Source organism: Gymnoscopelus microlampas (genome assembly GCF_963454915.1).
Source record: "Gymnoscopelus microlampas genome assembly, chromosome: 17".
In the NCBI taxonomy this organism is placed as follows: domain Eukaryota; kingdom Metazoa; phylum Chordata; class Actinopteri; order Myctophiformes; family Myctophidae; genus Gymnoscopelus; species Gymnoscopelus microlampas.
Genome location: NC_139954.1, coordinates 20,413,824 through 20,437,743, shown reverse-complemented (window position 1 = coordinate 20,437,743; position 23,920 = coordinate 20,413,824). Strand labels below are relative to the sequence as shown.

Genomic DNA, 23,920 nt, shown 5'->3' with positions numbered 1-23,920 from the left:
TTTAATTTGTGTCTGTCTGTGTACTCAGGGTGTTGCTGAAAATGTGCATCTGTGCTCACTGCTCAGCCACTTTCCCATGGGTACATAAAGGACCAAAAGAAAGGCATCTACAGTAGGCCTACCAACCTTACTATATCAGCTATCTATAGATACATTCCCGTAGTAGTAACACTTCCGGGTTGCTGTTATCGTTGTTGTATCTTATAGCTATGTTCTACAACACCACGTGTCCAATTTTCAGACACATTTTGCCTAAAATTCGATCACGCCTGCAGCCTTTGTATTGTCTACTTTTAATTGTTTACTATACATTTGAATTCGCTCTTTGGGCCACATTTCGTCTCAGTAGCTAACCACTCTGACGTCATGCATATTGTCTCTCGATCATGTATCCACCTATAACTATTTGATACATGATGTTGGCAATAAATAGCAATGAATACTGATCAAGTTAAGACTGTATTATCCGAAGGATTGCATTTATCCAGGGGCGTGGATAGTCATTTTAGGCCACCTGACACTTGGAATAACTTGGTTCCTTAATAATATTAGAATCAGAATCAGCTTTATTGTCACATCACAGGTTTACAGAAGTTAAAAAGTGGGAAGAAGAAGAGGGGGGGGGGGCAAGGGGGAAAGGAGATCAAACAAGAGAAGAAAAAACAAAACAAGTTATCTACATATTTATACATGGCACCTGAGATAAAATATAAAGGTGCGTGAACATAGCAGCAGATTTGTACTGTGCAGATATACTTATGGACATTAGTTAAGGTGCTAGAAAAATACACAATAAAAAAGACAAAGGTCAGTGCGTTGCACATGGGATTAAGGTGCAAAATATCAGTGCGTGTCGACTGCATAATCCACATAAAGTAGATAATCCGCAAGTAGGCCCATGAGGAAGAGCAAAGAGAAAAGAAAAAAAAAAGTCAAGTCACTTGTCCCTGATATAATCCACAAGTAGGTCCAAGGAAGAGCTAAATCCAAGTAATTTGTCATTTGTCCCTGGTATAATCCACAGGTAGGTAGGTATTAGTTAAAACTAACACATAAAAAAGTTGTAGTGCACTGATATCACTTTTTCATGGACTGAGTATGAGTACTTTATATCTGAAAACTTATGAATACATCTTACATTATATTGTTTTATTTTTACAGTGTGGTTCCTAGGTACTGAGCCTTCTAAGAGAGGGTCTGTGTGTGTGTGTGTGTGTGTGTGTGTGTGTGTGTGTGTGTGTGTGTGTGTGTGTGTGTGTGTGTGTGTGTGTGTGTGTGTGTGTGTGTGTGTGTGTGTGTGTGCTTTAATATTGATCAATGTCGTCTACTACTTCATATGCTAAAGCCCCAATCAAAGCAGCTCTCAACTTTTCATCTAAATATGGTTTCTCCAAAAATCCCTTCGTAATTTTTTGTCTTTGTTAAATCATGAATTTTCCGTTTTAACATTTTCTGAAACTTGGTTGAGTGATGAATTAACATCACTCATTGACATCCCAAATTATAATGCTCTACACATCATTGTAAACTGGCAACATCTAGTGGAGGTGTATCTATATACCTACACAATGAATTTCAATTCAAACATAGAGATGATATTTCTCTCAATTCTGAGTGTTATGAAGTTGAGTCATTGTTCCTTGAAATACCCTCAAGGAACAAGGCTTGTAAATGCATCATAGGTTGCATTTACAAGCCTCCAGGCTCAAACATAAAACATTTCAGTTCTAGTCTGCCTGTGTCTCGGACAAAATGAACAGAGAAAGGCCCTCATAGGGTTTCTTAACTCACCTGCACAACTATCTCTGTCTCCTCTCTGTCTCACCTCTTTCCCAGGGAAAGAAGTTGTTTATATGTATATGAATATTATATCTTTCCTGCAAATACATCAAATCAAATCAGTCATTCTTAAAGTATTTGAACTCTGTAATCAACAAGTGCTTTCCTCAGTAAGCAAACAAATAAGGTCAGTGCATTTAGAAAACCCTGTTTTACTCCAGGTCTCCATAAGTCTTTGAAAGCTAAGAATAGGTTGTATAAGAAATGTATCAGTAATTCATCCACTATGAATATTGCAACTTATAAGAAATATCGTAATAAATATAATCAATCTTATTAGAATTGCAAAGAAAAACTACTTCTCAGAAGTTCAACGAGGCCTCAAATAACATTAAAAAAAACACATGGGGAGTCATCAACCAGCTCCTAAATAGGAAAAAGGCTTCAGCCACTCTTCCATCCCAGTTTGTTGATGAAAATAGAGTATACTCTGACCCATCTGATATTGCATGTGCTTTTAACAATTATTTTGTAAATATTGGTACCGTTCTATCAGAGAGAGGATAAGTCCTATTGCTGGGTCTCCATCTGAGTTTCTGACAGGTTGCTATCCTTCTATTTGGAGCTTGAAGCCTCCTACTGAGAAGGAAATCAAGGACATAATTATTATGAGTCTGAAAGATTCAGCTGCTGTTCATGATGAGGTCAGAGGATGATCAGAAATAGACTGCATGAAAACAGACTGAACCATCTATAGATGGTCCAGTCTAATTAGGGTTATCCACGCTGACTTTGGAAATTAGGAGAGATATATTCTGACTTAAATGTCAACATTAGGAAACGCACTCTGGAGCTGTCGCTCTTTCTAGTAAGAGCAGTTCTCATGAGGAAACGTGTGTGACATGAGCCCAGATTTCCCTAATGCCCAGTCTTCCGAGGTGCCCCGTTTTCCTGGTGCCTACATTGTTTTGGTGCTCAGATTTCCCCAGTGCCCACTCTTCCGAGGTGCTCAGATTTCCCTAGTGCCCACAATAGCACCACAGTTTTAATCAATCAGTTTTGTCCCCTTTATGGTAGTCTACCCATTTTTCCATTAGAGGAAACAAGTTCAACTGGCTTGTGCAAATACTGTAGCATTGGCTGAAGAGAAAATATTTGCATTACAACGTAATCCTCCTCTAGGGGGCGCTCTGTGCAATCTGGTGACAAAATCCATGAGAGCGAAATCCACTCCTATGAATCCACTCCAGAGCCGCTCTGATCCACTCCAGAGTTTACAACTCACTTTTTGGTTCTCAAGTTTCAATCCACAGTGAGCTCTGCTTTCTGCTTTGTGTTGCGAGGCAGAAGCAAAGCACGCAGGCTGGCAGAGTGGCGTTTGGTTTGGGCATCCTTTAACAACAGAATATAAACAATAGTTATCGTTCAATCTGTTCTCACATCGCTAACAATCGCATTCTTTCTTGTGGGTTTTTGTTTTTGCCATAATGTCGACGGTGGGCGTTGAATCTGGCTTCTCGAGTGAAGAGGTACTGAATGTTCGGTTCCCTCTGCACCGAGCTTGCAGGGACGGGGACGTCGCTGCCTTGTCTTCTCTCCTCCAGTGCATCACAAACCCGGCTGACCTGGCCGTGGAAGACACGTTCTACGGCTGGACACCGATACACTGGGCTGCGCATTTTGGAAAGGTGCCTAACTATGTTAAACCAATGGCCGCACTTCTATTCTTCAGTGGACTGTTATTTAAACGTTGTCCTCAAGGATAATGCATTTTAATCGTTTCCGGGTGTAGGCTCGCCATTATAGCAGCAGGACCGCGCAGAAAAAGGGAGGCGTTGGCGGTTTTCTACTCTTATAATAAATTCAATTAAAAATAAAAATGACCTTCGATTCGTTCGGTAACTCTAGACAGTCAACATGCTAAACTTGTTACGTACGTAGATGTTTGGCAATGCTCCTTCACATGACTCCATCATTAAAGAATGAAAGAAAGAGAAACGGGCATTGGTGATTATTTAACAGAGCCTACATATTTGTATGAATGAATAATACTCTTGTCTTATCCCTCTTGCCCCCCCCCCCTAAGACACACGTTAACATGATCCAACAACCTTTTCACTTTATACTAATAAATGATAACTTATCCACTTCTCCCTCTTTTTGTTTTCTATTACAGTTGGAGTGTGTGATGCGTTTGGTCCAGGTGGGCTGTGGTGTGAATGCTATGACTTCCAGGTTCGCTCAGACACCCACTCACATCGCTGCCTTTGGGGGCCACCCTGAGTGCTTGTTATGGCTACTGCAAGCTGGTGCTGATATCAACAGACAGGTACAGTATAATTAACCACACGAGATGCATAGAACTTTGCACCATCACAAAAATGTTAATTGTACATGTACAATAAATGTACAGGGGGCTTCGGTGCCGAGATATTACATTGGCAGTGAGCACATTGGCAGTGAGCACAGTTAAATGGTAGACCAGGCGCCTAGAACAGGGGGGCCCCCCCCTGTTGAGGGGGGACCCTCAGAGTTACTACAGGGGGTCCGCCAAATCTTTGTGTGATATATATATATTTTTCCCTTAACCACTTGAACCCTAGCATCCCTTTTCTGAGGAGAACTACGCCTCTATACCTCTTTGCCAAAAATGGCAGATCTGCAAGCTCACAACGCCTTGCGCTGCGAGGCGTTGTGACTGAGCTTGTAGATCGGTTATTTTTGGCAAAGAGGTATAGGGGTAGAGGGAAAAAAGAGCAGACCAAGTAAACAAAAATGTATAATCTGAAACACAATTTTATACAATATAGAGGGGGTCCCTGCGCCATCTCTCTCTCAGCTAGGGGGTCCTTGGTCTGAAAACGTTGAAGACGCCTGTGGTAGACTATGCTGACTCACGAGTCACGACACGACAGTAAACGGCTGTGTAAGTGACATCCAGTGACATCCTTTAACCCAAAAATCAGTGCACGTGCGCACAGCACGCATGCACATGTCAAGAGTAAAAATAAATAAAAGGCAGAGCAGTCTGTGTGAGAGGCTGAGCTCAGCCTGATCCCATCATGGCGGGGGATCTTAACTCCAGGTCACGACCTCTCTAGTATACTGCTGTCTGCTCCACCTGACCTATATTCAGATGAAGTATCAAAAAGATTTGAGATTTTTCCAATTACGTTTTAGTGTATTTTCATATTCTTCATCGTAACTACCACTTGGCTGCCTTTTATTCGTCGCTGCAATGCTGAGAGGATTCCGATTAGTAGGTCACAATTACATAATGCCTCCTTGTCAGGGATTACATCACTTTGAGTTATTATTTATATGACATAATAAATATGTTTTGTATGTTTAAGACATTGTTAAAAACTGAACATTTTATTTTATTTTGTTTATTTTGTTTATTTTTGTTTTAATTCTCCTCTGGAGCCATCTGCTATTAGAACCACACAGCATTTTAACATGGCCTACTTTTTTGTTTGGTTAAATGCTAAATAAAATGGTAAATGGTGCATTTATATATCGCTTTTATCCAAATCGCTTTACATAGATTGTGCATTACATTCACCCATTCACACACACATTCATACACCGATGGCGGAGGAAACCTTGCAAGGCACCAACCTGCTCATTGGGAGCAATTAGAGTTTCAGCGTCTTGCTGAAGGACACTTCGACACTTAACTCTGGGGGAGCCCGGGATCGAACTGGGAGTTCACTCTACCCGGGCACTCTACCCCTGAGCCACTGCCGCCCCTTAGGTTAGAGAGTAGTGAGCGGCTTGAAAATGTTTGTCTCCTTCACTCAACGTCTTTCTTGTTTTCCTCTTTTTTCCCCCCCTTTCACTCCAACCATCTTAATAATAATGTGTTGTCCAGGCTGCGGTCACATCCTGATTGCCCCCTCGAGATTCTGGTTCCTGATTATTGTGCACAGTGATATGTTTTTCTTTGCGTAACGAGGATCTCTGTCATCCTTCAGGATTATGTGGGTGAGGCGCCCATCCACAAGGCTGCTCGTGCGGGCAGTCTGGAGTGCATCAACGCTCTCTTGATTCAGGGAGCGAAAGCTGAGTAAGTCCTGTTACAGCACCCTACTGTGTCCTCCTTCTCTTTTTCTCTGTACATCTCAACCACACCTTTAAAAGGGACCACCACCAAAACGTAAACAAAAAATAAAAATACGAGATTGTGTTTATTGTAGAGTAATACTGTACGGTAGGTAGAGCTAGGGATGCATGTAATCATTCTTCTCACGGATATTAGATTTATTAATCTAAACCGTATAGGCTAAATAATCTGAAATATGTGAACCACACAAAAATGATACAATTCCAAGTCTGGGATTTCAAGCAGCCACAGGCTTTCATTCTATGCAGGCTAATGTACACATTTCGTATAATGCGGTTGGCCAAGAGAGATTGATATATAAAGCTTATCTTCAGGCCATCATAATAAAGCACTTTCCCTGCCAATTTTATATAGTCATACTCCTCTCCCAGTTAGACTTTGATCATCTTCGTCACACACAACTTGTGTGTAGTCAAGACTCTTTAACCATAGGACGATTGACAGGATGCCAAGTGAAAGACAAAACGCCATTAAATAAATGTTCAAACAGTTACTAGACAAAATGATTGGTAGATCATGGTTGGTAAATCTAAATTAACAAACCTGCCTGCCGAATAATTTGACCACAAGGTGAAGTCTTTGATGAATATCAGCTATTTTGGTGGGGCTCCCTTGAAAACGTGATACATCTTGATAAATCTGAAATTGTTGTTTAATGTTGCAACAATTCACATTAAGTTGTCCTCGGTGTGTAATAACATTTACAGTTAAAACAACATAACTGTTTGAATTTGTAGAGATTGATGAAGAACTACTTCACAAAAAGATGTATAGAGTTAGTTACACTTGGCACATATTTATGAAATGCTGTATTCCCATTACGTATTAAAAAATATAAATACTCAGAAAATTTACTTTGAAATAAGTCAGTCAAAACATTTGAAATCCAACATTTAAAAGAGAACAACTTAATGTAAAGGTTGACCAATTATTTATTTTTTATTTTTTATAAAAGTAAGCCATGTTGCATGGTCTTTGTTGAATTCAGAGTGTTGTTTCCTTTGTTAAACTTTGTTTTGGTTAGTATCTTACACTATATTCAGCTGAACTTGGTGACCAAATGTACATTTCCTCATTGTATGAAACATATTTCATTGTCCAAATGAAGGGGCTACATTTCTGTTCCATTCACTGCAAATGCACAAAATATTTGTTTTACGGTTTAGGTTACTTCTTTACTAGATGCTCCTTAAAGGGATAGTTCACCCAAAAAATAACCTTTTTTCTATCGATTAGTCACACCATGGAGACTTGAATTCATGGATATTTTTTTGTTTTTGTCTCATTCCTAAGCCAATAATTTGATGACCAGTCGACCAGGCAGCGGTTCCGGTAGGAGATACAAAGGAGACTCTTTGTGTCTCCTACCGGAACCGCTGCCGGTCATCAAATTATTGGCTTAGGAATGCGACAAAAACAAAAAAAAAATCCATGAATTCAAGTCTACATGGGGTGACTAATCGATAGAAAAAAAGTCATTTTGGGGGTGAACTATCCCTTTAAAGCAAGTGTTTGCCTGTTTAAATGATACATTCCACCATTATTGTCTAGTCTATTAACAAATGATCAAACTTAACGATTCAATTCCGATTCATATTGTAAACAAAATTAAATGCTTGTTGATTTATTGTTGATAATATGGTAGTTGACTGTTAATGTAGTGTCATGACCTGGCCTGTGAGGCCACAACAAAAAGGAGAGAGAAATAGCTTTTCAAAGTTACAAAATAAACAATAACTAAAATAACAACAAAGAAAGGCATGGGGGGGGGGTCAGTGGGATCAGTGGTGTTAGCAATGTGGGGTGTTGTATTGTGTAAAACTCAACTAAAATAAAAGGGCAAAACTGAAGTAAAGCAAAAGGCGTCCCAGAATGGCGAGCTGAGTTGACAGGACTTGGGAGCACTGGCCAGGTGACCTGAGCCATATTTTAAAGCTGCAGAGACACACCTTGTAGTTGGTATTGGTTTGTGGTTTAATCTAAGAAGAATAGAAAAGAAAGAATACATGTTGTGATTGTTGGTGTGACTCTTGCAAAACCGTAATGATGCAAAACCCTCCAGTCCTGTTTGTGTGGTTTGAGTCTTGAATAATTGATGACTCTTTGTACAAATTCTTAAAACTAGACCATACCCGGTCGACGCATCCGTGGGGGGATATGCGCACATGATCTGGCAACCCGGGAGGCAGTTCGTCCCATAGCTGGGCAGCCCCGTAACCATGGCGCCAGTGTTTTACACATAAACGCTAATAAGAAGCTGAGATTTGATGAAATTGAAAAACGGGCTTCACAGTTAAGTTCAGATGGTAATGGTCAATGGCTGTGTGCAAAATCAGAGCAATTGGTCCAGCCACTGAGGAGAACCGGGTAGCGTCACCTACTCCCACTACAGACAGAGGTTACTAGAATTATAGTATGATAATGTGTTAACTTCTAACCTGCTCAAAATAAGGGTAGCCTAAACAAAGTAATATTCTTGTAAAGTCTATGATCATACAGGTCAACTAAATGTAAAGTCAACACTTAAAGACATACCCTACACAAATTAGCAAATTTGACCTTTGTAGTTACCATTCCATACAAATATGTACTGTATATCTCAATCAATGTGAGAGATCAGTCTATTTTGCCTTTTGTTTAGGATGTGAACATAATGATCCACTGAAACCTAACATTAAATATGTTGTAAAAAAAAAAAACCGAAGAACAGTCAAGTGAACTGTAGAGTAGGAAGATTCTCTTTAGATTGAGAAACAAAGGCAAATTCAGTGGTGATCATATTTGCCACAAAGCTCTAAGATGACTTTCAAGAAAAAGTTCAAAAGCCTTAATATTATGTGTGTACTGTATGTTGCAAAAAGAAAAAAAAACTAATACTACCACCATATTGAGGCATAGAAGCTGTAGTCACATAATATAAAGGCTTTTAAACGTTTTTAAATTGTTTCTTTGTGAATATGATTAAAATGCAATCGTGTATAACTGAATATATAATTGCATTGATTGACCTCAATGTATGGAACTATGTGTATGCCTTTTCATCTCAACAAAATCAGTGTCCTGGCAGGCTGGCACTGTATTGAATTCAGACTGAGTATCAACACTTCACCTAGGTAACGGTCTTCCCTTGGACAGTAATTGTCATAACCAGGTGAAACTGTCCTTTGTTCGCCATTTGCAAATGAGAACATTTTAAAGAGATAGTTACATTGGATATTCTGCCAATGTTTATATTCACCAGGTTTGTACACAGTGTTGCAAAAACGTCACTGTGTTGACAAATCCATTAACTGAAGGAAAGCATGTCAACATTGGCCGCGTTTCCCAAACGAATTTGAGCTCCTGCGTAGCCTAGAAGCTGCGTAGGTGCCTCCACGCATCTGCGCAGTAGCAACCCCGCTGCGCACTATCTTCGTTAGTAGCAGCTGTGTGTGCCCAACGTCTCATCTAAATTGGCTTCAGTAGACACCATCTTCGTAGGTTCCGTTTCGTCTGTGCTAAAACTACATTCGTGAGACAGCATGTGCGTGAAGAGATCCTGGACGTAGCCTACGTAAAGCCTACGTCAACTACGTAGTGCTATCCTACTATAGTTTAAACACCCTTTGCATACATATATCTATATATACAGGATTTTGCAAAAATACTAAGATAAAGTCGCACCTTTATCTAACTTACCTTTATATGAATTGGACACTTACATTTTTATAGGTACATTCTGTAATGTATTAAAATGCATTTTTTTAAGGTGACATTTCAATGATCTTAAATAAACACTGCGGCCATTGTTCGCCGTTCCAAAAAATTCAGAGGATAGAGGGGGCGTCCCCCTGCATGATTGACAGCTTAACGCGTAACGGGCGACGCCTCCCCCAAAAAACAGACATATATACAACAAACACACTGCGACATGCCGTGTTGATAGCTTGCAGATCTGTTATTTTGGGTAGGGCGAGCGGCTGCAGTGCTTCGTCCTCTATGCATGAACCCGAAGTTTACAAATCGTACTCTCACGGATAATCCGATCATCTAATAAAAATATTAAGCACATGCCAAGTTAACTAAAGGTATATAAATGATGCTGAGCTAAATATGTTTCCTTAATTTCGAAGTTTTATAGTTAAACGTTATGATGAAAGTGCAGTTCCTCTCACAAAGTGACAGCTGTTGCGCTCGGCGAGCGCAACAGCTCGCCATGTTTATGAATGGTTAAAACATCTTTTGAAAATAGCAGATCTACAAGCTCACAACGTGTCACAAGCTTGTAGATGCGCTGTTGCGCTCGCCGAGCGCAACAGCTGTCACTTTGTGAGAGGAACTGCACTTTCATCATAACGTTTAACTATAAAACTTCGAAATCAAGGAAACATATTTAGCTCAGCATCATTTATATACCTTTAGTTAACTTGGCATGTGCTTAATATTTTTATTAGATGATCGGATCATCCGTGAGAGTACGATTTGTAAACTTCGGGTTCATGCATAGAGGACGAAGCACTGCAGCCGCTCGCCCTTTTACGCACCGGCCCGGCCCGGCCGTAATATATATACGTGTGTGTGTGTGTGTGTGTGTGTGTGTGTGTGTGTGTGTGTGTGTGTGTGTGTGTCGGTCTTTTCATAGATTTCATTGAACGATGGGTGTTACACGCGGCCCAGGGCGCTCGTTACAAAATGCTTCGTAGGACAGTACTCCCCTCCTACTGTGGGCGGGGAGTATGCTGCGCGCATTCTGTCTCACGAATGTACTTTTACCACAATCGCAGCCAGTTTAGATGGCACGCAGGGGCACAACCACCTGCTACTAATGAGGGTAGAGCGTAGGTTTGGCCGAGTCCCAGCTGTGTAGGAGACGCTTGCGCAAGCTGCGTACGGCCACGCATGACCTGAAATCTACGTGCCTGCTATGGTACTGCGAAGCATGTGACGTCACACGTTAGACCCGTCGTCGGACCTGCGACGATGCTCTACGCACGAGCTCTTTGGGAAACCCGGCCATTGTTGATATTCTTAATGAAAACTGTTCATCCTACATTGTCAACTTTCTGCTTCTGGTATCTCTTGATTTCATTGAAGAATGTTGATGGTGAAAGCCAAATGGAGAAACCTTTCTTCATAAATGTGACAATTCTGTTGGGAAAATGCAGATATATGACCTGGCATTGTTTTCCCTTCTAGGAAAAATGTGGACTGAGAATATGAGAATACAAAAGAAGGTTGTCAGAGGAAGCCTGGCTTCAATAATTGTTTATGGGAACACTGTAAACAAAGGTGACAATGCATTTAAAACCCCTGGCTCAGTTTGTTTATTAGAGAATCAATATACATACATGCCCCAGGACTGATTTAGAGGAGGTAATGTGCATTTGGTCATCAACTGTTGAATAACACTTAGTAATACAAATGATGTAATGTGGGTTTTTTTCCCTCCAGAAATTGTGTTTGTTTATTGTTATCATGCCATTTCCTTTGTAGCTCATGATCCAGGAATGTAGAGATTGCTGGGATGAGAAACTAATGCCAGCTAGGTGGGAAAGAGGCTCATGACATTATTTGTTTTAAAGTTTTTAGACAAAGTTTTAGAGTAATTACAATCAGAAACAAGTTGACAATCAAAGCATTTTTACAACATAGATTCTCAATAATAATTACGTATATACGCAACAACTAATAAAAATGTACTTTTAAAAGACGTTTTTAAACGACCACACAACTAGTAATAGAAAAATCTGAAAGAAACACTTAATGTAATATTCACATAACCAGAGCTTAGTTTAAATGCTGCAGAAAAGTAGTACATTTTGCGACCATGCGTTATACTCAAGGTTATCATACAAAAAGGACTGTGCTGAGAAATTAGTTGTTAATTGATCCGGCAAAATGGTTTCATTTAAGACAACTAGGAAATCTCATGTGAAATGAAAATGAGAAAACCATGTTTATTCAAATTCCCTGGACATTCGATGCTGGTATATAGGGCATCGCAGTTCCCGCCCACTTCCTGGTTCCACTGCAAAATACTCAATGCATTTTTCCCATTGACGTTTCCAAAAATATTTATATCAATTAATTTAAGCCTAGAATCAAGCTATCCAGGGTCCTGGTGAATCAGGACCATAAAACGTTTGATTCTGTGAAAAAACTTTTTTGAAAACGGCAAAACAAAGGGTATTTGGATGGCTTGATTCTAGGCTTAAATTAATTGATATAAATATTTTTGGAAATGTCAATGGGAAAAATGCATTGAGTATTTTGCAGTGGAACCCGGAAGTGGCCGCAACTGCAATGCCTTATATTTGTTGGGGAATGTACTTTATTTTCCCCTTGATGTTTCGAGGCAGCCACCACGTTACAAAGGTTCAATCCGCCAGATGGCTGTTGACGTGATTCAGGAAAATGAAAAACCTTGCACTGAAAGTCGGAAGTTCAGCGTCGACAAGCTGTGACTATGGTCGTATTGTCATTTTTAAACTATGGGCCTAATTCACAAAGCTCTACTATATGTTATTGTGATTCATGAGAGGCTATGTAAAGGCTTGATTTGTGCACTTCACAGGTGAATCAGATGATAAATCTCACATGTGCGTAAATCAAAAGCATCTTCTAGCAGGAGCAGCGCCTTTTCATTTGACTAGCCGTGCAAAGTCCTACTAATAATACAATGTTAGATGGGTTTGAAACTAAATTGTTCATAGGTCATGGTAACATAACATACAGTACAGAGTAGACCAACCATTATTCAAATTTGACTTTATTTCAGTTAAATCTCTCTGATTCTAGCTAATATACATATCAGGTTTCTCAGATGTTCACAAATATAAATGTAGCTTTTTATAGTCTCAGATTTGTGTAATATCATTGTCTAGTTGTCACATTTAAGTACTTTTTTTAAAAGGCAAAAGACACCTTTACGGCTAAATACATACAAATACTGTATGTATTAGTCAAATTTAAAAAGCAGAAAGTAATTAAGGCTCAATAATTTTTAATATAGCAAGTTTATTTCAAATGCTACATCTATCACCCTATATTAATACAGAAATTGCTCGATCTTAATTTTCTTTAAGTTAAGTGAATCGATGAATAGAAAAAGCAAAATTATAAATGTATCCTTTTAATCCATTCATTTTAACTATAAGCTGTCAATATTACTTAGAAATGTGGTCCTTAGACCTGCTATGGCCTTTGTAGCCTCAACCTAGTAAACGTTAAATAGATGACAAAATAAGATCCTTGTATTAACTATCTACAGTATATTTGATCTGAAATTCTTAAGTGTTTGTCATTCAAACAGCCGCCTTTTCATATATTGGACATTATTATCTGATGTCTTTATGTCTTCCTGTACATCTTCGCTTTAAGAAAAGGATGGCCTACTTCCCAATTGACTTTGAATTGTCTATTTAATTCTTGCATTTTCACCTGCTTCCACCTGACCAACAAAGGGGACTCTTTCCTTATTCCTGTTTCAATCCTGGATCTGATCACATGTTCTCTTCCCTGGAAACTTGACTACACAGCAGGATGCCTGCTTTCTTTCTGTCAGCTCTCCAAAACTTTGTCATTTAACGGACAGTGACGGCAATATTTCAGTCCCTTGCAATGCAGGGGATATATTGACCCTTTCCCAGGATCGGTAACATCTGAAGAATTCAAAAAACAGCTACAGTTTCCTTGATATACATTATAAACTCAAGCATGCAGATGCAAAATTCCTGAAGCTTAAGCAAGCAACACTGTTGTGTTGTCCTACAGTCATTAAGTACAGTACATTAATTACTTGCATTTAGAATCTGAAAAGATGAGAAAATGGAGCATAGCAATCTTTCACTGCAACGGCATTGTATTTATTTAGTGGAAGAGAAAACTGAAAGATGCTTTGGAAAAGTGAAATAACAAAAAGATGCTTTTCTCGCTTTCTACCCCACCTGGATCTTACATTATTAGCCTAATGATCAACTGGACATTTGCTTGTGTTCCTTCTTTGAAGAAATGACTTTTTGTCCCTCGATTTTGTTCCCTTGAAGTCAAGTTCCACTTCTTGACAACATTCCGGAAAATCTATCCATCAGTAGGCAAGTTATTTCAAGAGCAGGCTAAGTTTTGTCTTTCTACTAATGGAATTTCAGATCAAACATTCCCTTAAATAATTCTCAATTTCTCCACAAACATATCTTTATAAAAGAAAACAACATTTAAATCAAAACATCCATGAAAACTTTGTAGACTGATTACACTGATTATATTGGTGTAAAACAAAAATATTTAGTTTGTTGGAATTAGATTTTACTTTTCTTTTTGTCATGAGCCTCCCAAGTATTACGGTCCTCCACTAGTAAATTAGGACAAACTAGAATAGCGCATAGTGTGCATTTGGGTAGAGCAGTGCAATTAGCAAAGCCTAGAGCAGCTCAGTGAGAGAGGCTAGATTGGCACAGCCGCATATTAACTGTTTAATGCTAACAATCATCTTGTTGCTATGGTTATTCACTGTCATTTTATTGTGCAGTATATTTCGCCTCATAGAAAATAACTGTTTTATTTTGTATGTCACTTACAGTATTAACCCAATACAATGATATCATACAGTCTGTTTTGACATCTTAATCTGTCACCTTTTCCTTTATGAAAGTGACAATAAGTATAATAAAAAAAGATAATAATATATACTTTTCTGTACTGTTAACAGAAACAGAAACGTACGTCTTAATGTTTTGCAACCATTGAATTCGAAATGACTTGGTTTTTTCAAGTAATCCTAGAAAAGGGGGAGAATAGACACTGCAGAGTCTGCCCCGTTCCCTGGGATAGCCGCACTGTTGTGGCATTGAGTGTTCTCACTATCGCTTCCTATCTACACACTGGCAAACTGTTGAGGTATTTCTTGCGGTGATTGGTTTTAATGCTAGGATTTTATGAATCAAAACAAAAGAAGTAAAGATTTTAGACCTGCATGCTTTGCTTATTATCCATGACTGTTCCTGTATCCAGTTGTTCTATTTTTTGTTTTGTTTATTGTTTATTTGTTTTTAATTTTGTTAACTAACCATAGGAACCCTTTATGTGGACAGGTTTAATCATGTGAGTCTCAAGACGTGTAGCATGATATTAGGCTTCCTCTGGCAGGTTAGAGGATAGCAAGAGAAGATACTGTGTGCCTAGGGCTGAAAGCAAAGCATATCAGGAATTTACGAAGAATTAACGCTTCCTTTTTAATTGGTATACCAAAATAAAAAAAAACATTAAATATCAATTTTGAACAGATTTCAGGCCTCACTTAAAAGGAATTAGGTCATGTTAAGTAATGCTACAGTACATGAAGAAATGGTTCGGTTTAACAATGTCATCGTAGAGAGCTGGGGATCTACAGCTATACAAGACCAGAGCTTTCATATGTACTTTGCAATAAATATAATTCGTTTTTGAATTAATTCAGGATGCACTTAATCTTTGTATTTGCTTCAAAAATTCTGCAGAATCCTCTTCTTACTAATTGGGTGACATTTCCAAGACATTGTTAAGCCAGATTCACTCTCCAACTGTTAATAAGGTGAGATAAAACGTAATACATAAAGTTTGTAAACTACTTGTGCATGTAAAGGCATGCACATCTAAATGAATAAATCACAGGTGCTGGACAGAAGAATACATTAAAATAGAATCCACACACACTGGATCCTGCTCCCATGGATTTTTATTATATTGCCACCAAAGGAAACGTTTTGAGAATCTAGCTCATCCTCAGAAACATCACATTTGGTGGTCATGAATTAATAAATATCCATGGGAATATGATCCAGTATGCAGACTATTTTTCTAAGATAAAACTTTGTCCCTGAGGGGAAGTTGGGTTGTTAAAGCAGCTGGTTGCAGAGTAAAAGGCTGAAAAAGATAGAGAAAGAGGAGTTTATTACGGATCCCCATTAGTCATAACGTAGTGAAGACTATTCTTCCTGGAATCCACGCAAAAGACAAAATATTCACACAAAAATAAATTAGAATATTATACAAGAAAAACGATCATGAGTTTACCAGTAAACACAATAAATCCAATATATGACACAGAGAGAGCTTGCCTTTAAAAGTTGCAAGTATCAAGAAGTAAGATGTCCCAGTGCAAATCCAGCTCAGTCACAATTACAGTATGTACTGTCTGTAGTCAAATACAGAGAAGGAAACATAATGTATATAATTACAGTTTAGATATTTGCAATACTTTGCTAGATTTTAAATGCTTTAGCATTACATACCTTTCATAATTGAAAAATCTGAATAGGTACAAATGTAGGTTACATAGTACCTGATTGCAACAACGTATCAGGAAGACAGTTCAGGCCAAGAAAATCAAGATTATATTTGTTTTTAATGGTATGTAGGGATCATAATTGTGGTCAAATTAAAAGGAAGTCAACTATAAATCGTAAATTGTAAGGTGATTCTATTGATCTGTTGAAATGTGTTGGCTGACAAAAGGACAAAACTAGTTTTCTTGACTCCTAAATTATTGAAACTAGATTTGATTGAATACTTTATTAACATGATTATTAATAGTACATGTAGTACAGTCAAAGGTTATGCTAAAAGGATAACACAAAAAGCCCCAGGGGCTTGGTCCTTTGTACTCAATTCATCAGTAATATTTATTTCAAAGGAAACTGAACACAATGTGGTGATATTCTTTGCTTCATTCATTGACCTTGCTACATTACCACTTTGACAAAATATTCTGTAGCCAAACCATTCCTATTTCAAAACTTTATTGCAAAATAAAACAGAATAATTAATTAAAACAAATGTGTTACTTTTATTTGAAGAAGTAGATTACACATTCCTTACAGTGAGACCTGTCTATCTACCTCCCCAAAAACAGTTTATATTTAAGTTTACAAAGAGTCTTGTCTTCTTGGAAGCGTTAATTTGAAGGGGGCGGGTGATGTGTATGCAAGTTAATGTGTGATTTTTGTTTTTATTCTACAGATGTTTGTCATGTGCACTATTTACTCAACAAAATGTGACTTGGATTGTTTTGCACCCTGTTTAGATAAGTATTTAGATTAAGAACAGTTTATAAACACTATGAATGAGCAAACAGTTAACATTTTTAAGATTTGTATCTGATACCAAGGTATGGATGACAATGTCACTTGGTTTAATATAGAATTATTATATGCAACAGGTTAATTTGGAATATAACATGTTAATTTATCATGCCATTGTAGCACCTATTCCATACACTAAAATCAATTACATGTGTACACTGTTAGGTTAAATGAACGCTAAGAATTAAGCTGTGTATTTCAACGTCTCTTTCCGCACTTTTCCCTCTGGTTGAGTGCATTCTCTCTGAGATGGCCTGTAGAATCCATAGTGCACATTAATGCAGTCATTTTCAATCTGAGGTGAAAGCTTAGACACGTGGGCCAGAAGCCCTGTTTCTTTGACAAAGACATACTTGTTTTGCCAGAAACTCATTCTGCAACAGAATGCAATGACATTTAGCTTCAGAACAAGTGCAGTTGTGTTTTCAGGTAGGCCATCGAAAACATTTTCTGTCTGGCGTTCGACCAACCAAACTAAATGCATGTATTGTTTACTTGGATATGTTTTCGGTGTCTCCTGGCTGTTAATTGGCAAACTTCAGGTCCAAGACTTTAGCAGTGGTGGAAAAAGTACTCAAATTATTTACTTAAGTAAAAGTACCAATACTGCAATATAAAAATACTCTGTTACATGTAAAAGTCCAACATTAAAAATGTACTTAAGTAAAAGTACAAAAGTATTGGCATCAAAATGTACTTAAAGTACCAAAAGTAAATATTTGAAAATAGCTGATCTACAAGCTCACAACGCGTCGCGATGCGACGCGTTGTGAGCTTGTAGATCTGCTATTTTCAAATAGCCTATGTATAAAATAGGGCTAAAGTGGTTAATGTATGTTTCATTATATCATAGTTTATAATATCTGAAAAGTAACTAGTAACTAAAGTTCTCAAATAATTGTAGTGGAGTAAAAGTACAATATTAGCCTCTGAGATGTAGTGGAGTAGAAGTAAAAGTATTGGAAATTGGAAATACTCAAGTAAAGTGCAAATACCTCAAAATTGTACTTAAGTACAGTACTTAAGTAAATGTACTTAGTTACTTTCCACCACTGGACTTTAGCCAGACCTACACCTACACTGAGTACATTAACAGCAATAATCAAGTCCCTGTTTTTAATTAATTATACAACTATCCTCAGTCAAATAGTTTGACTAATGGATAATTATAAAATGTGTCTAATTCTAGCTTTGCTTCTTTGATGTCTTATCGTATCCACTGTGATGATGAATCCAGTACATGTGGTTTCCAAATGCCAGACAGTTATTGGTTAGCTTCTTTTTTATTTATTTTTAATAGTAAGTATACGAAACATAATATATTTATCTTAAGGTAAAACTAGTACACTCGGTGACATTGGCACAATACTGTCTAAAATACATTCAAATCTAAAAAGGACATCAAGACTGTTTGCTAACCCTTTGGGTAAAGTGATTAAAACAATCACTTTCACAGCACTGGTGTTTGCTCATTCATAATCCCATCCAAATTACCACTAAAAACCTGCTGCAATCGGGTATGATTAACTCAACTGTATGTGATGTGCAGAACTTAATTCAAATGAACAATGACTAAATGCATATTTTTGTAATGATATTGAGGTTTCTGTCAGCTTATGTTAATGTTCTTTTGTCTTGTTTATCAGCCTCCAAGCAAAATGTATCCCACATAGGCCAAGTCTAGAGGAGACGACATGATTCTGGTGCTTGGGGACCATCTTCTCCCTCTCAACAATGGTGGATGTCATGGAATTTCCTATGAAGCCTTTGCAACTGTCTTACAGAAGCCTTTTTAGAGAACGCACCGTTGTAACTTGTACTTGTTTCTTGGAAGGTTCTTCAACTTTCCATGGCCAGCCTCACTGGCCTTATTTTTTCAACATTTTGTTCCTTGTAATCTGACACTTTACACACAAACATTTTATACAGTATATCTGCACACATAACATTAATCAGACACTCGCACTGTGCAATTGAATCACTTTATCCATCTTTTCACATTCACTCACATTCAACTTGGAGAAACACTGCGACAACTCTTATTGTCATCAAGAATTCTGTGCCCATATCCTTCAGAGGTGGTATTGATGTGCAAAATGCTTGGCATTTTGCCCTCCTGGTGAATCGTCCTTGATGTCCAGCCTTTGCTCAGACAAGAAGCGCTCAAGGATTTCCATCACTCCATCTGCTTTTGGTGAAATGAGCATACATTCTTGTTTAAAGGTTCAGATCATGTCAGGTAATGATTAAAACTGATTGGTGCATTCTTTCAGTATCCTTAATCATATCCTTTTGCAGCAGACCTTTCCCCTTCCATTTTACTTTGGAAATTTTATTTAATTGATATTATGGAAGATGAAAATGATCTAAAAGGATCAATCGTCATCAAATGAAGATGATGAAGGTATGAGAGCATAGAGCAGCACAGGCAGTTTGTGTACATGTTTGTTTGTGTGTGTGTGTGTGTGTATGCGTGTGTGCATGTGTATATGTGTACTGATTGAGAGAGAGAGAGAGAGAGAGAGAGAGTGTGTGTGTGTGTGTGTGTGTGTGTGTGTGTGTGTGTACCTAAACACTGTTTGGGGGGGGTCTCTCTAACACTCAGTCTTTTTGTGCAGTATGAGGAATGCCAGTGGGCTGACTGCTGCCGACCTGGCCCATGCCCAGGGTTTCCGGGAGTGTGCAGAGGTCCTCTCCAATGCTCAGAACCTCCAGAGGAACCTGGCTCAGTCCCAGACCCAGCCCAATGAGTTTTTCGTGAATGGCACTGGTGGTCAGAATGGGCACCACACTCAGCCCACAATCCAGGGACGGAGCTTCCTGAATGGGGTGCCCAACAGAAAGAGGTCGTTTGATAGCATGGATGTCAGTCAGACCAAGAAGGCAAGAATTAATGGTAGGTTGCCCGCTAATGGAATCTTCAAGTGTATAGTGCCTGTGTGGTGGCAACAATTGCAGGATGATTACTAATAGTTCTTTTTAAGTCTGAGTGTACTTCATTGAGTATTGCAAAATGTGAATCATAAGCTCAGATAATCTCTTTTTAATATAGGTGATACACTGTGAAATCTGCTATTGTTAGTTTAACCAGACTGCAATCACAATGCTGTTTGTGAGTGAGAGTAAGTAATAAGGGGGGTGTCTTTTCAATCTGAAGTGGTTTTGTAAATTCAGAGAGTTGATAGTGCTGAAACAGATTTTTTGTTTTGTATTACTTCAGACTGACTTGTCTGACCTCCTTAGAAAGGAGTACGTCGGACCAGTGAAATTGTGTTAAGATTGAGATGGATTGAAAGAAAAAACTCCTGCAACACTGTCTTCAAATGCAAGAAAAAATGTTTAATGGGAATACAACATTTCGGTCTGTTAGACCTTAAGGTTATCTTGTTATCCTGACTTTGCTAACTTTGTTGTATTCCCATTAAACATTTTTTTCTTGCATTTGTGACGGCGTGCAGGAGTTTTTCTTTCAGTAAGTTGGGGCCCTGGTTTGGTCTTCTCTTACCACCTGTCGCCTTTTGTAGGTGTGCAAAAGACTGTGCTTTTTAGAGATTGAGATGGATGAAATGTGAAACTATGGCCTATTACATTGAAATGTGTTGCATAGGCAATATTGGTGCCATAACTTCAGATGTTTGAGTAAATGAGGAGGCTCTGTTGCAACATCCCAATGAATTCCGTTCATTCCTCTTTCATCCATGTGGTGTGTCTGTCGAATCTTAGGTTTGGATATACCGTCACAAGTGCTGAATGGGAACGGGCCACTTGGTGGTGCTGGAGATTTCCAGATGGAATGTGTGAATATGGAATCAACAGACACTGTGTGCTCAGGTGGGCCAGGACCCTTTACATTTGGGCTGAATGGGTTTACTCCACCACAAGGGCCAGGTCCCATAGACCAGAGAGAGGAGCAGGGGGGAGCAGACAGGCTAAGGCCTCCACCTAAAGAGCTGGAGATCATCACTGTGGCCTCAATGCAGATTCCTTGTCGCTGCACCAACTCTTATGCTTACCTGTAGGGGGATGGTTGGTGTGTACTGCTTAATTTATACTTGGTTGAGCGTTGCTGTCGTGTGCCGAAAATGAAGATCTACAACCTCATAATGCGTCTCATTTTCAGCACATGACACTGGCGCACAACAGAGTTTAATTGCAGTTTGTTATGTTGTCACACTCCCATTTGTCCTGAAGATTGTATGCATTTGAGTTGGTGTACAGGTAGATTTAGGTAAAATATATTTGTGTGTGCTGTCTTTATATTCCTGTTCTATTTATCTGAAACTTGGAAAAGTTATTCTGAAAAGTGTTGTTTATTGGTAATTTGATACATTCACATTTATACAGAAAGTTATTGTACAATCCCTAGTTCCCTACATTTGTAATGTAGATTTTTTTAAAAGACGATTGAAGGGAATGAATTTTGTTTTGCACAATTTTACAGCAAGATGTCCTAGATTACACAGAGGAGCAACATTCCTGTGACACCCTTCTTTCTAGCACTGTGAATGTAGGTCATGTTTGCTTTAGGGCGAAAAATTGAGGCTGGGCTTAGGACAAATCAGAGGCTATGTAGAAGTTTATTCTTATGCTTAAAGCATAATGAGAGAGCACATGTGTCTTGGGTGATCATCCAATAATCTCAACATAAGGCTGTGTATAGTGCTAGCAGTGCTGGTACAGCGCTAGAGAGACTAACTTACAATTCTATTGTTAAAATACATGACTTGTCATGTGTTCGCTCCCCAAAAGTTCAGAAGGCAAGCGTCTTCTTGTCTTAGTCTGAACAGAATTTGATTCTGCTCTGCTCTTATTTTGTTAAACTACTCTCATTTAATAGTTGATACTATTTTGTTTTATATTATATAATTATCTTATGCCAAAGCATAACATGAATGTAGCTTGTAAAGTATATACATTTTCACTGTGCAGCTTTTTATATACAGTAGGTCCTGTATGATGTACTAGGACATGTAGTCGCTGGGAGGCTTAGAATTTTGTGTGCTTTTCCTTTGTATCCATTTTAGCCGTGTGCTATATTGTTGATTGTGTGTGGTGTGAATAATGGTGTGTACTCAGTAATAGAGAAGGCCTGAATGTCAACAGTACCACGTCTTATACATCCATACACTCTTTAGAAATTGGCCATTCACAACAAGCATTTATGAATCAATGGCTGTGCAACGCAATTTGAATGGATTTTTACCTTTACTCATCTTGAGTTGCTTTATGCCATTTGGCAAACTGTTCCTTGTAGTCCCTTGCATTACTGGTGGTGCCTATTTGTTTGGCTTTAAATGTTGAAGAGTTACCTTACTGTTAAAAAAAAAGGCTGGGATTCCGAGGCTACCTTACTGTTGATGCAAATTGGATTTTTTTTTGGCAATGAGCAATTTTAGTTTTGTATTTAATAATGACCTCATTAAATGTTGACTAATTTGAATTAATATAATTGTGGTGGGCTTTGATTGTGTTGTGTTCATGTGTTTCATGCAACTTCAAGACCTGTCTGTTTAATATAATCTCTGAACTTTCAATGTATCTTGGAGATAATCAGGTAATTTGTTTGAGATTTAATTTATTGTGAATAAAGTAGCTTTTTTCTTGTGAGTTTAACTTATCGCAGTATGTAGGCTTTGAAGCTTAGCTAATTAAACTCCCCCTTCTTGGCGTGTCACTTGCTTATGACACATGCAGATGTCTGCAAGGTACTCTGTATTTTCTTGACTCAACGACTGAACTAACAGGAGAGCAAAACTAGGGCAGTGTGCCATGTATCTGATTGTATGTCAGGGCAGGAAAGTAGATCATGATGGGAGGAGCCATTTCAGTCAAGGTCTAAGGCCAGTCTTGTGTAATTACATAAGGCTCTCTGGAGTTTATGTTGCAATGTATTGATCATTTGTCTAAACTAGGAGGGTTCACTGACACATTTCAGTGTGTTTATAATGTCAATCAAAGAATGAGTCAAAACATAGACTGCCACAGTATTGTGTTTGTGTAGGACTAATTGTGCAAAACTAAATTGTTTTCTCATTTTCGTATTCTAAGCTTGAATCACTGGAATTAGTTCAAACAGACCAGATCTCTTAAATCAGTCAAATGGAACTGTATCCTCAAGTGTCTGACCCTTCTGTCTTATGTTCAGCGTTAGGTGCACCACCTTGTGAAGATATTTCCTTAAATGGTCAGCGCAAATCCCAAATCCCAAACGGGTATGACCCAACACTGGAACCGGACATCATGCATTACCATCAAGATATCTACAAGAACGCATCTGAGACTATTTCTAACGGCACTGCAGGCAGCCAAGTGGAGCACCAGAAATCAGTGACAGCGGAGCAGTTGTATGACCATGCTCTCTTCAGCACCATGCTTCTTTACCATGGATCATAAGGTCCTTCTTTACCTAACGTTGATAGAATCTCATTGACAGGCACCTATTGTTTTTTGCTAAGCTTGATGTAAGCCTAAATGAGTATTTGTCTGCCTTAAAGCTATCCTGTCAGTGGGTCAGCTCCTCATGACTTTGTTGTAAAGGGCAGGCCCATTTTGTTCAAGGATGTCTACAGTTGTTTTGTGATTAAGTCTTCTTGTAAGTGGATTTCTGTTTTGTTACTAAAGAAACATGCTGAGGGTGCAAAATGAAATGCATTTTTTCCCCCATGTAAATTTTGTTCAGCTGTAAATAGCTTTGTACTACTCACTAACCTGTTGAACTGTAGCTCTGGCATTAAAATTAGCCTGTGTACTGAATGTAATGCCATTATTTCCAGATGGTTGTCAGCTAGAAGGCATTTTGACTTTCTTCTTTTCATGTGTTTCTTGATGTTAATAAAATAAGCAATTGAAAACATAGGCAACAGATTATCTTATTGCTATCAGGTTTGTTAATCATAAGCTTATGTTTACTGACCAATTT

The 23,920-nt window shown here is 38.4% G+C and overlaps 1 protein-coding gene across 2 annotated transcripts; it reads left to right on the top strand.

Moving 5' to 3' along the window:
- The first annotated feature begins 3,094 nt into the window (after positions 1-3,094).
- Positions 3,095-23,854, top strand: ankrd10b (ankyrin repeat domain 10b). Of its 2 annotated transcripts, XM_084084631.1 has the most exons (6): positions 3,096-3,467; positions 3,956-4,108; positions 5,757-5,848; positions 19,620-19,897; positions 20,725-20,832; positions 23,147-23,854. In XM_084084631.1, exons 1-6 carry the CDS (start codon positions 3,267-3,269, stop codon positions 23,392-23,394), a joined length of 1,080 nt encoding a protein of 359 aa, XP_083940757.1. In that variant the 5' UTR covers positions 3,096-3,266; the 3' UTR covers positions 23,395-23,854. The 2 variants fall into 2 exon arrangements, with proteins under 2 accessions (XP_083940758.1, XP_083940757.1); XM_084084632.1 differs by lacking the exon at positions 20,725-20,832 and having other exon boundaries at positions 3,095-3,467.
- Positions 23,855-23,920: the final 66 nt, after the last annotated feature.

Bases quoted from the DNA above. Each gene is read 5' to 3' on its own strand.
- ankrd10b (XM_084084631.1), top strand. From the start codon at position 3,267: ATGTCGACGGTGGGCGTTGAATCTGGCTTCTCGAGTGAAGAGGTACTG. The intron at 3,468-3,955 runs GTGCCTAACTAT...TTTCTATTACAG, and splicing joins GGGCTGCGCATTTTGGAAAG to TTGGAGTGTGTGATGCGTTT. The intron at 19,898-20,724 runs GTAGGTTGCCCG...GTCGAATCTTAG, and splicing joins CAAGAAGGCAAGAATTAATG to GTTTGGATATACCGTCACAA.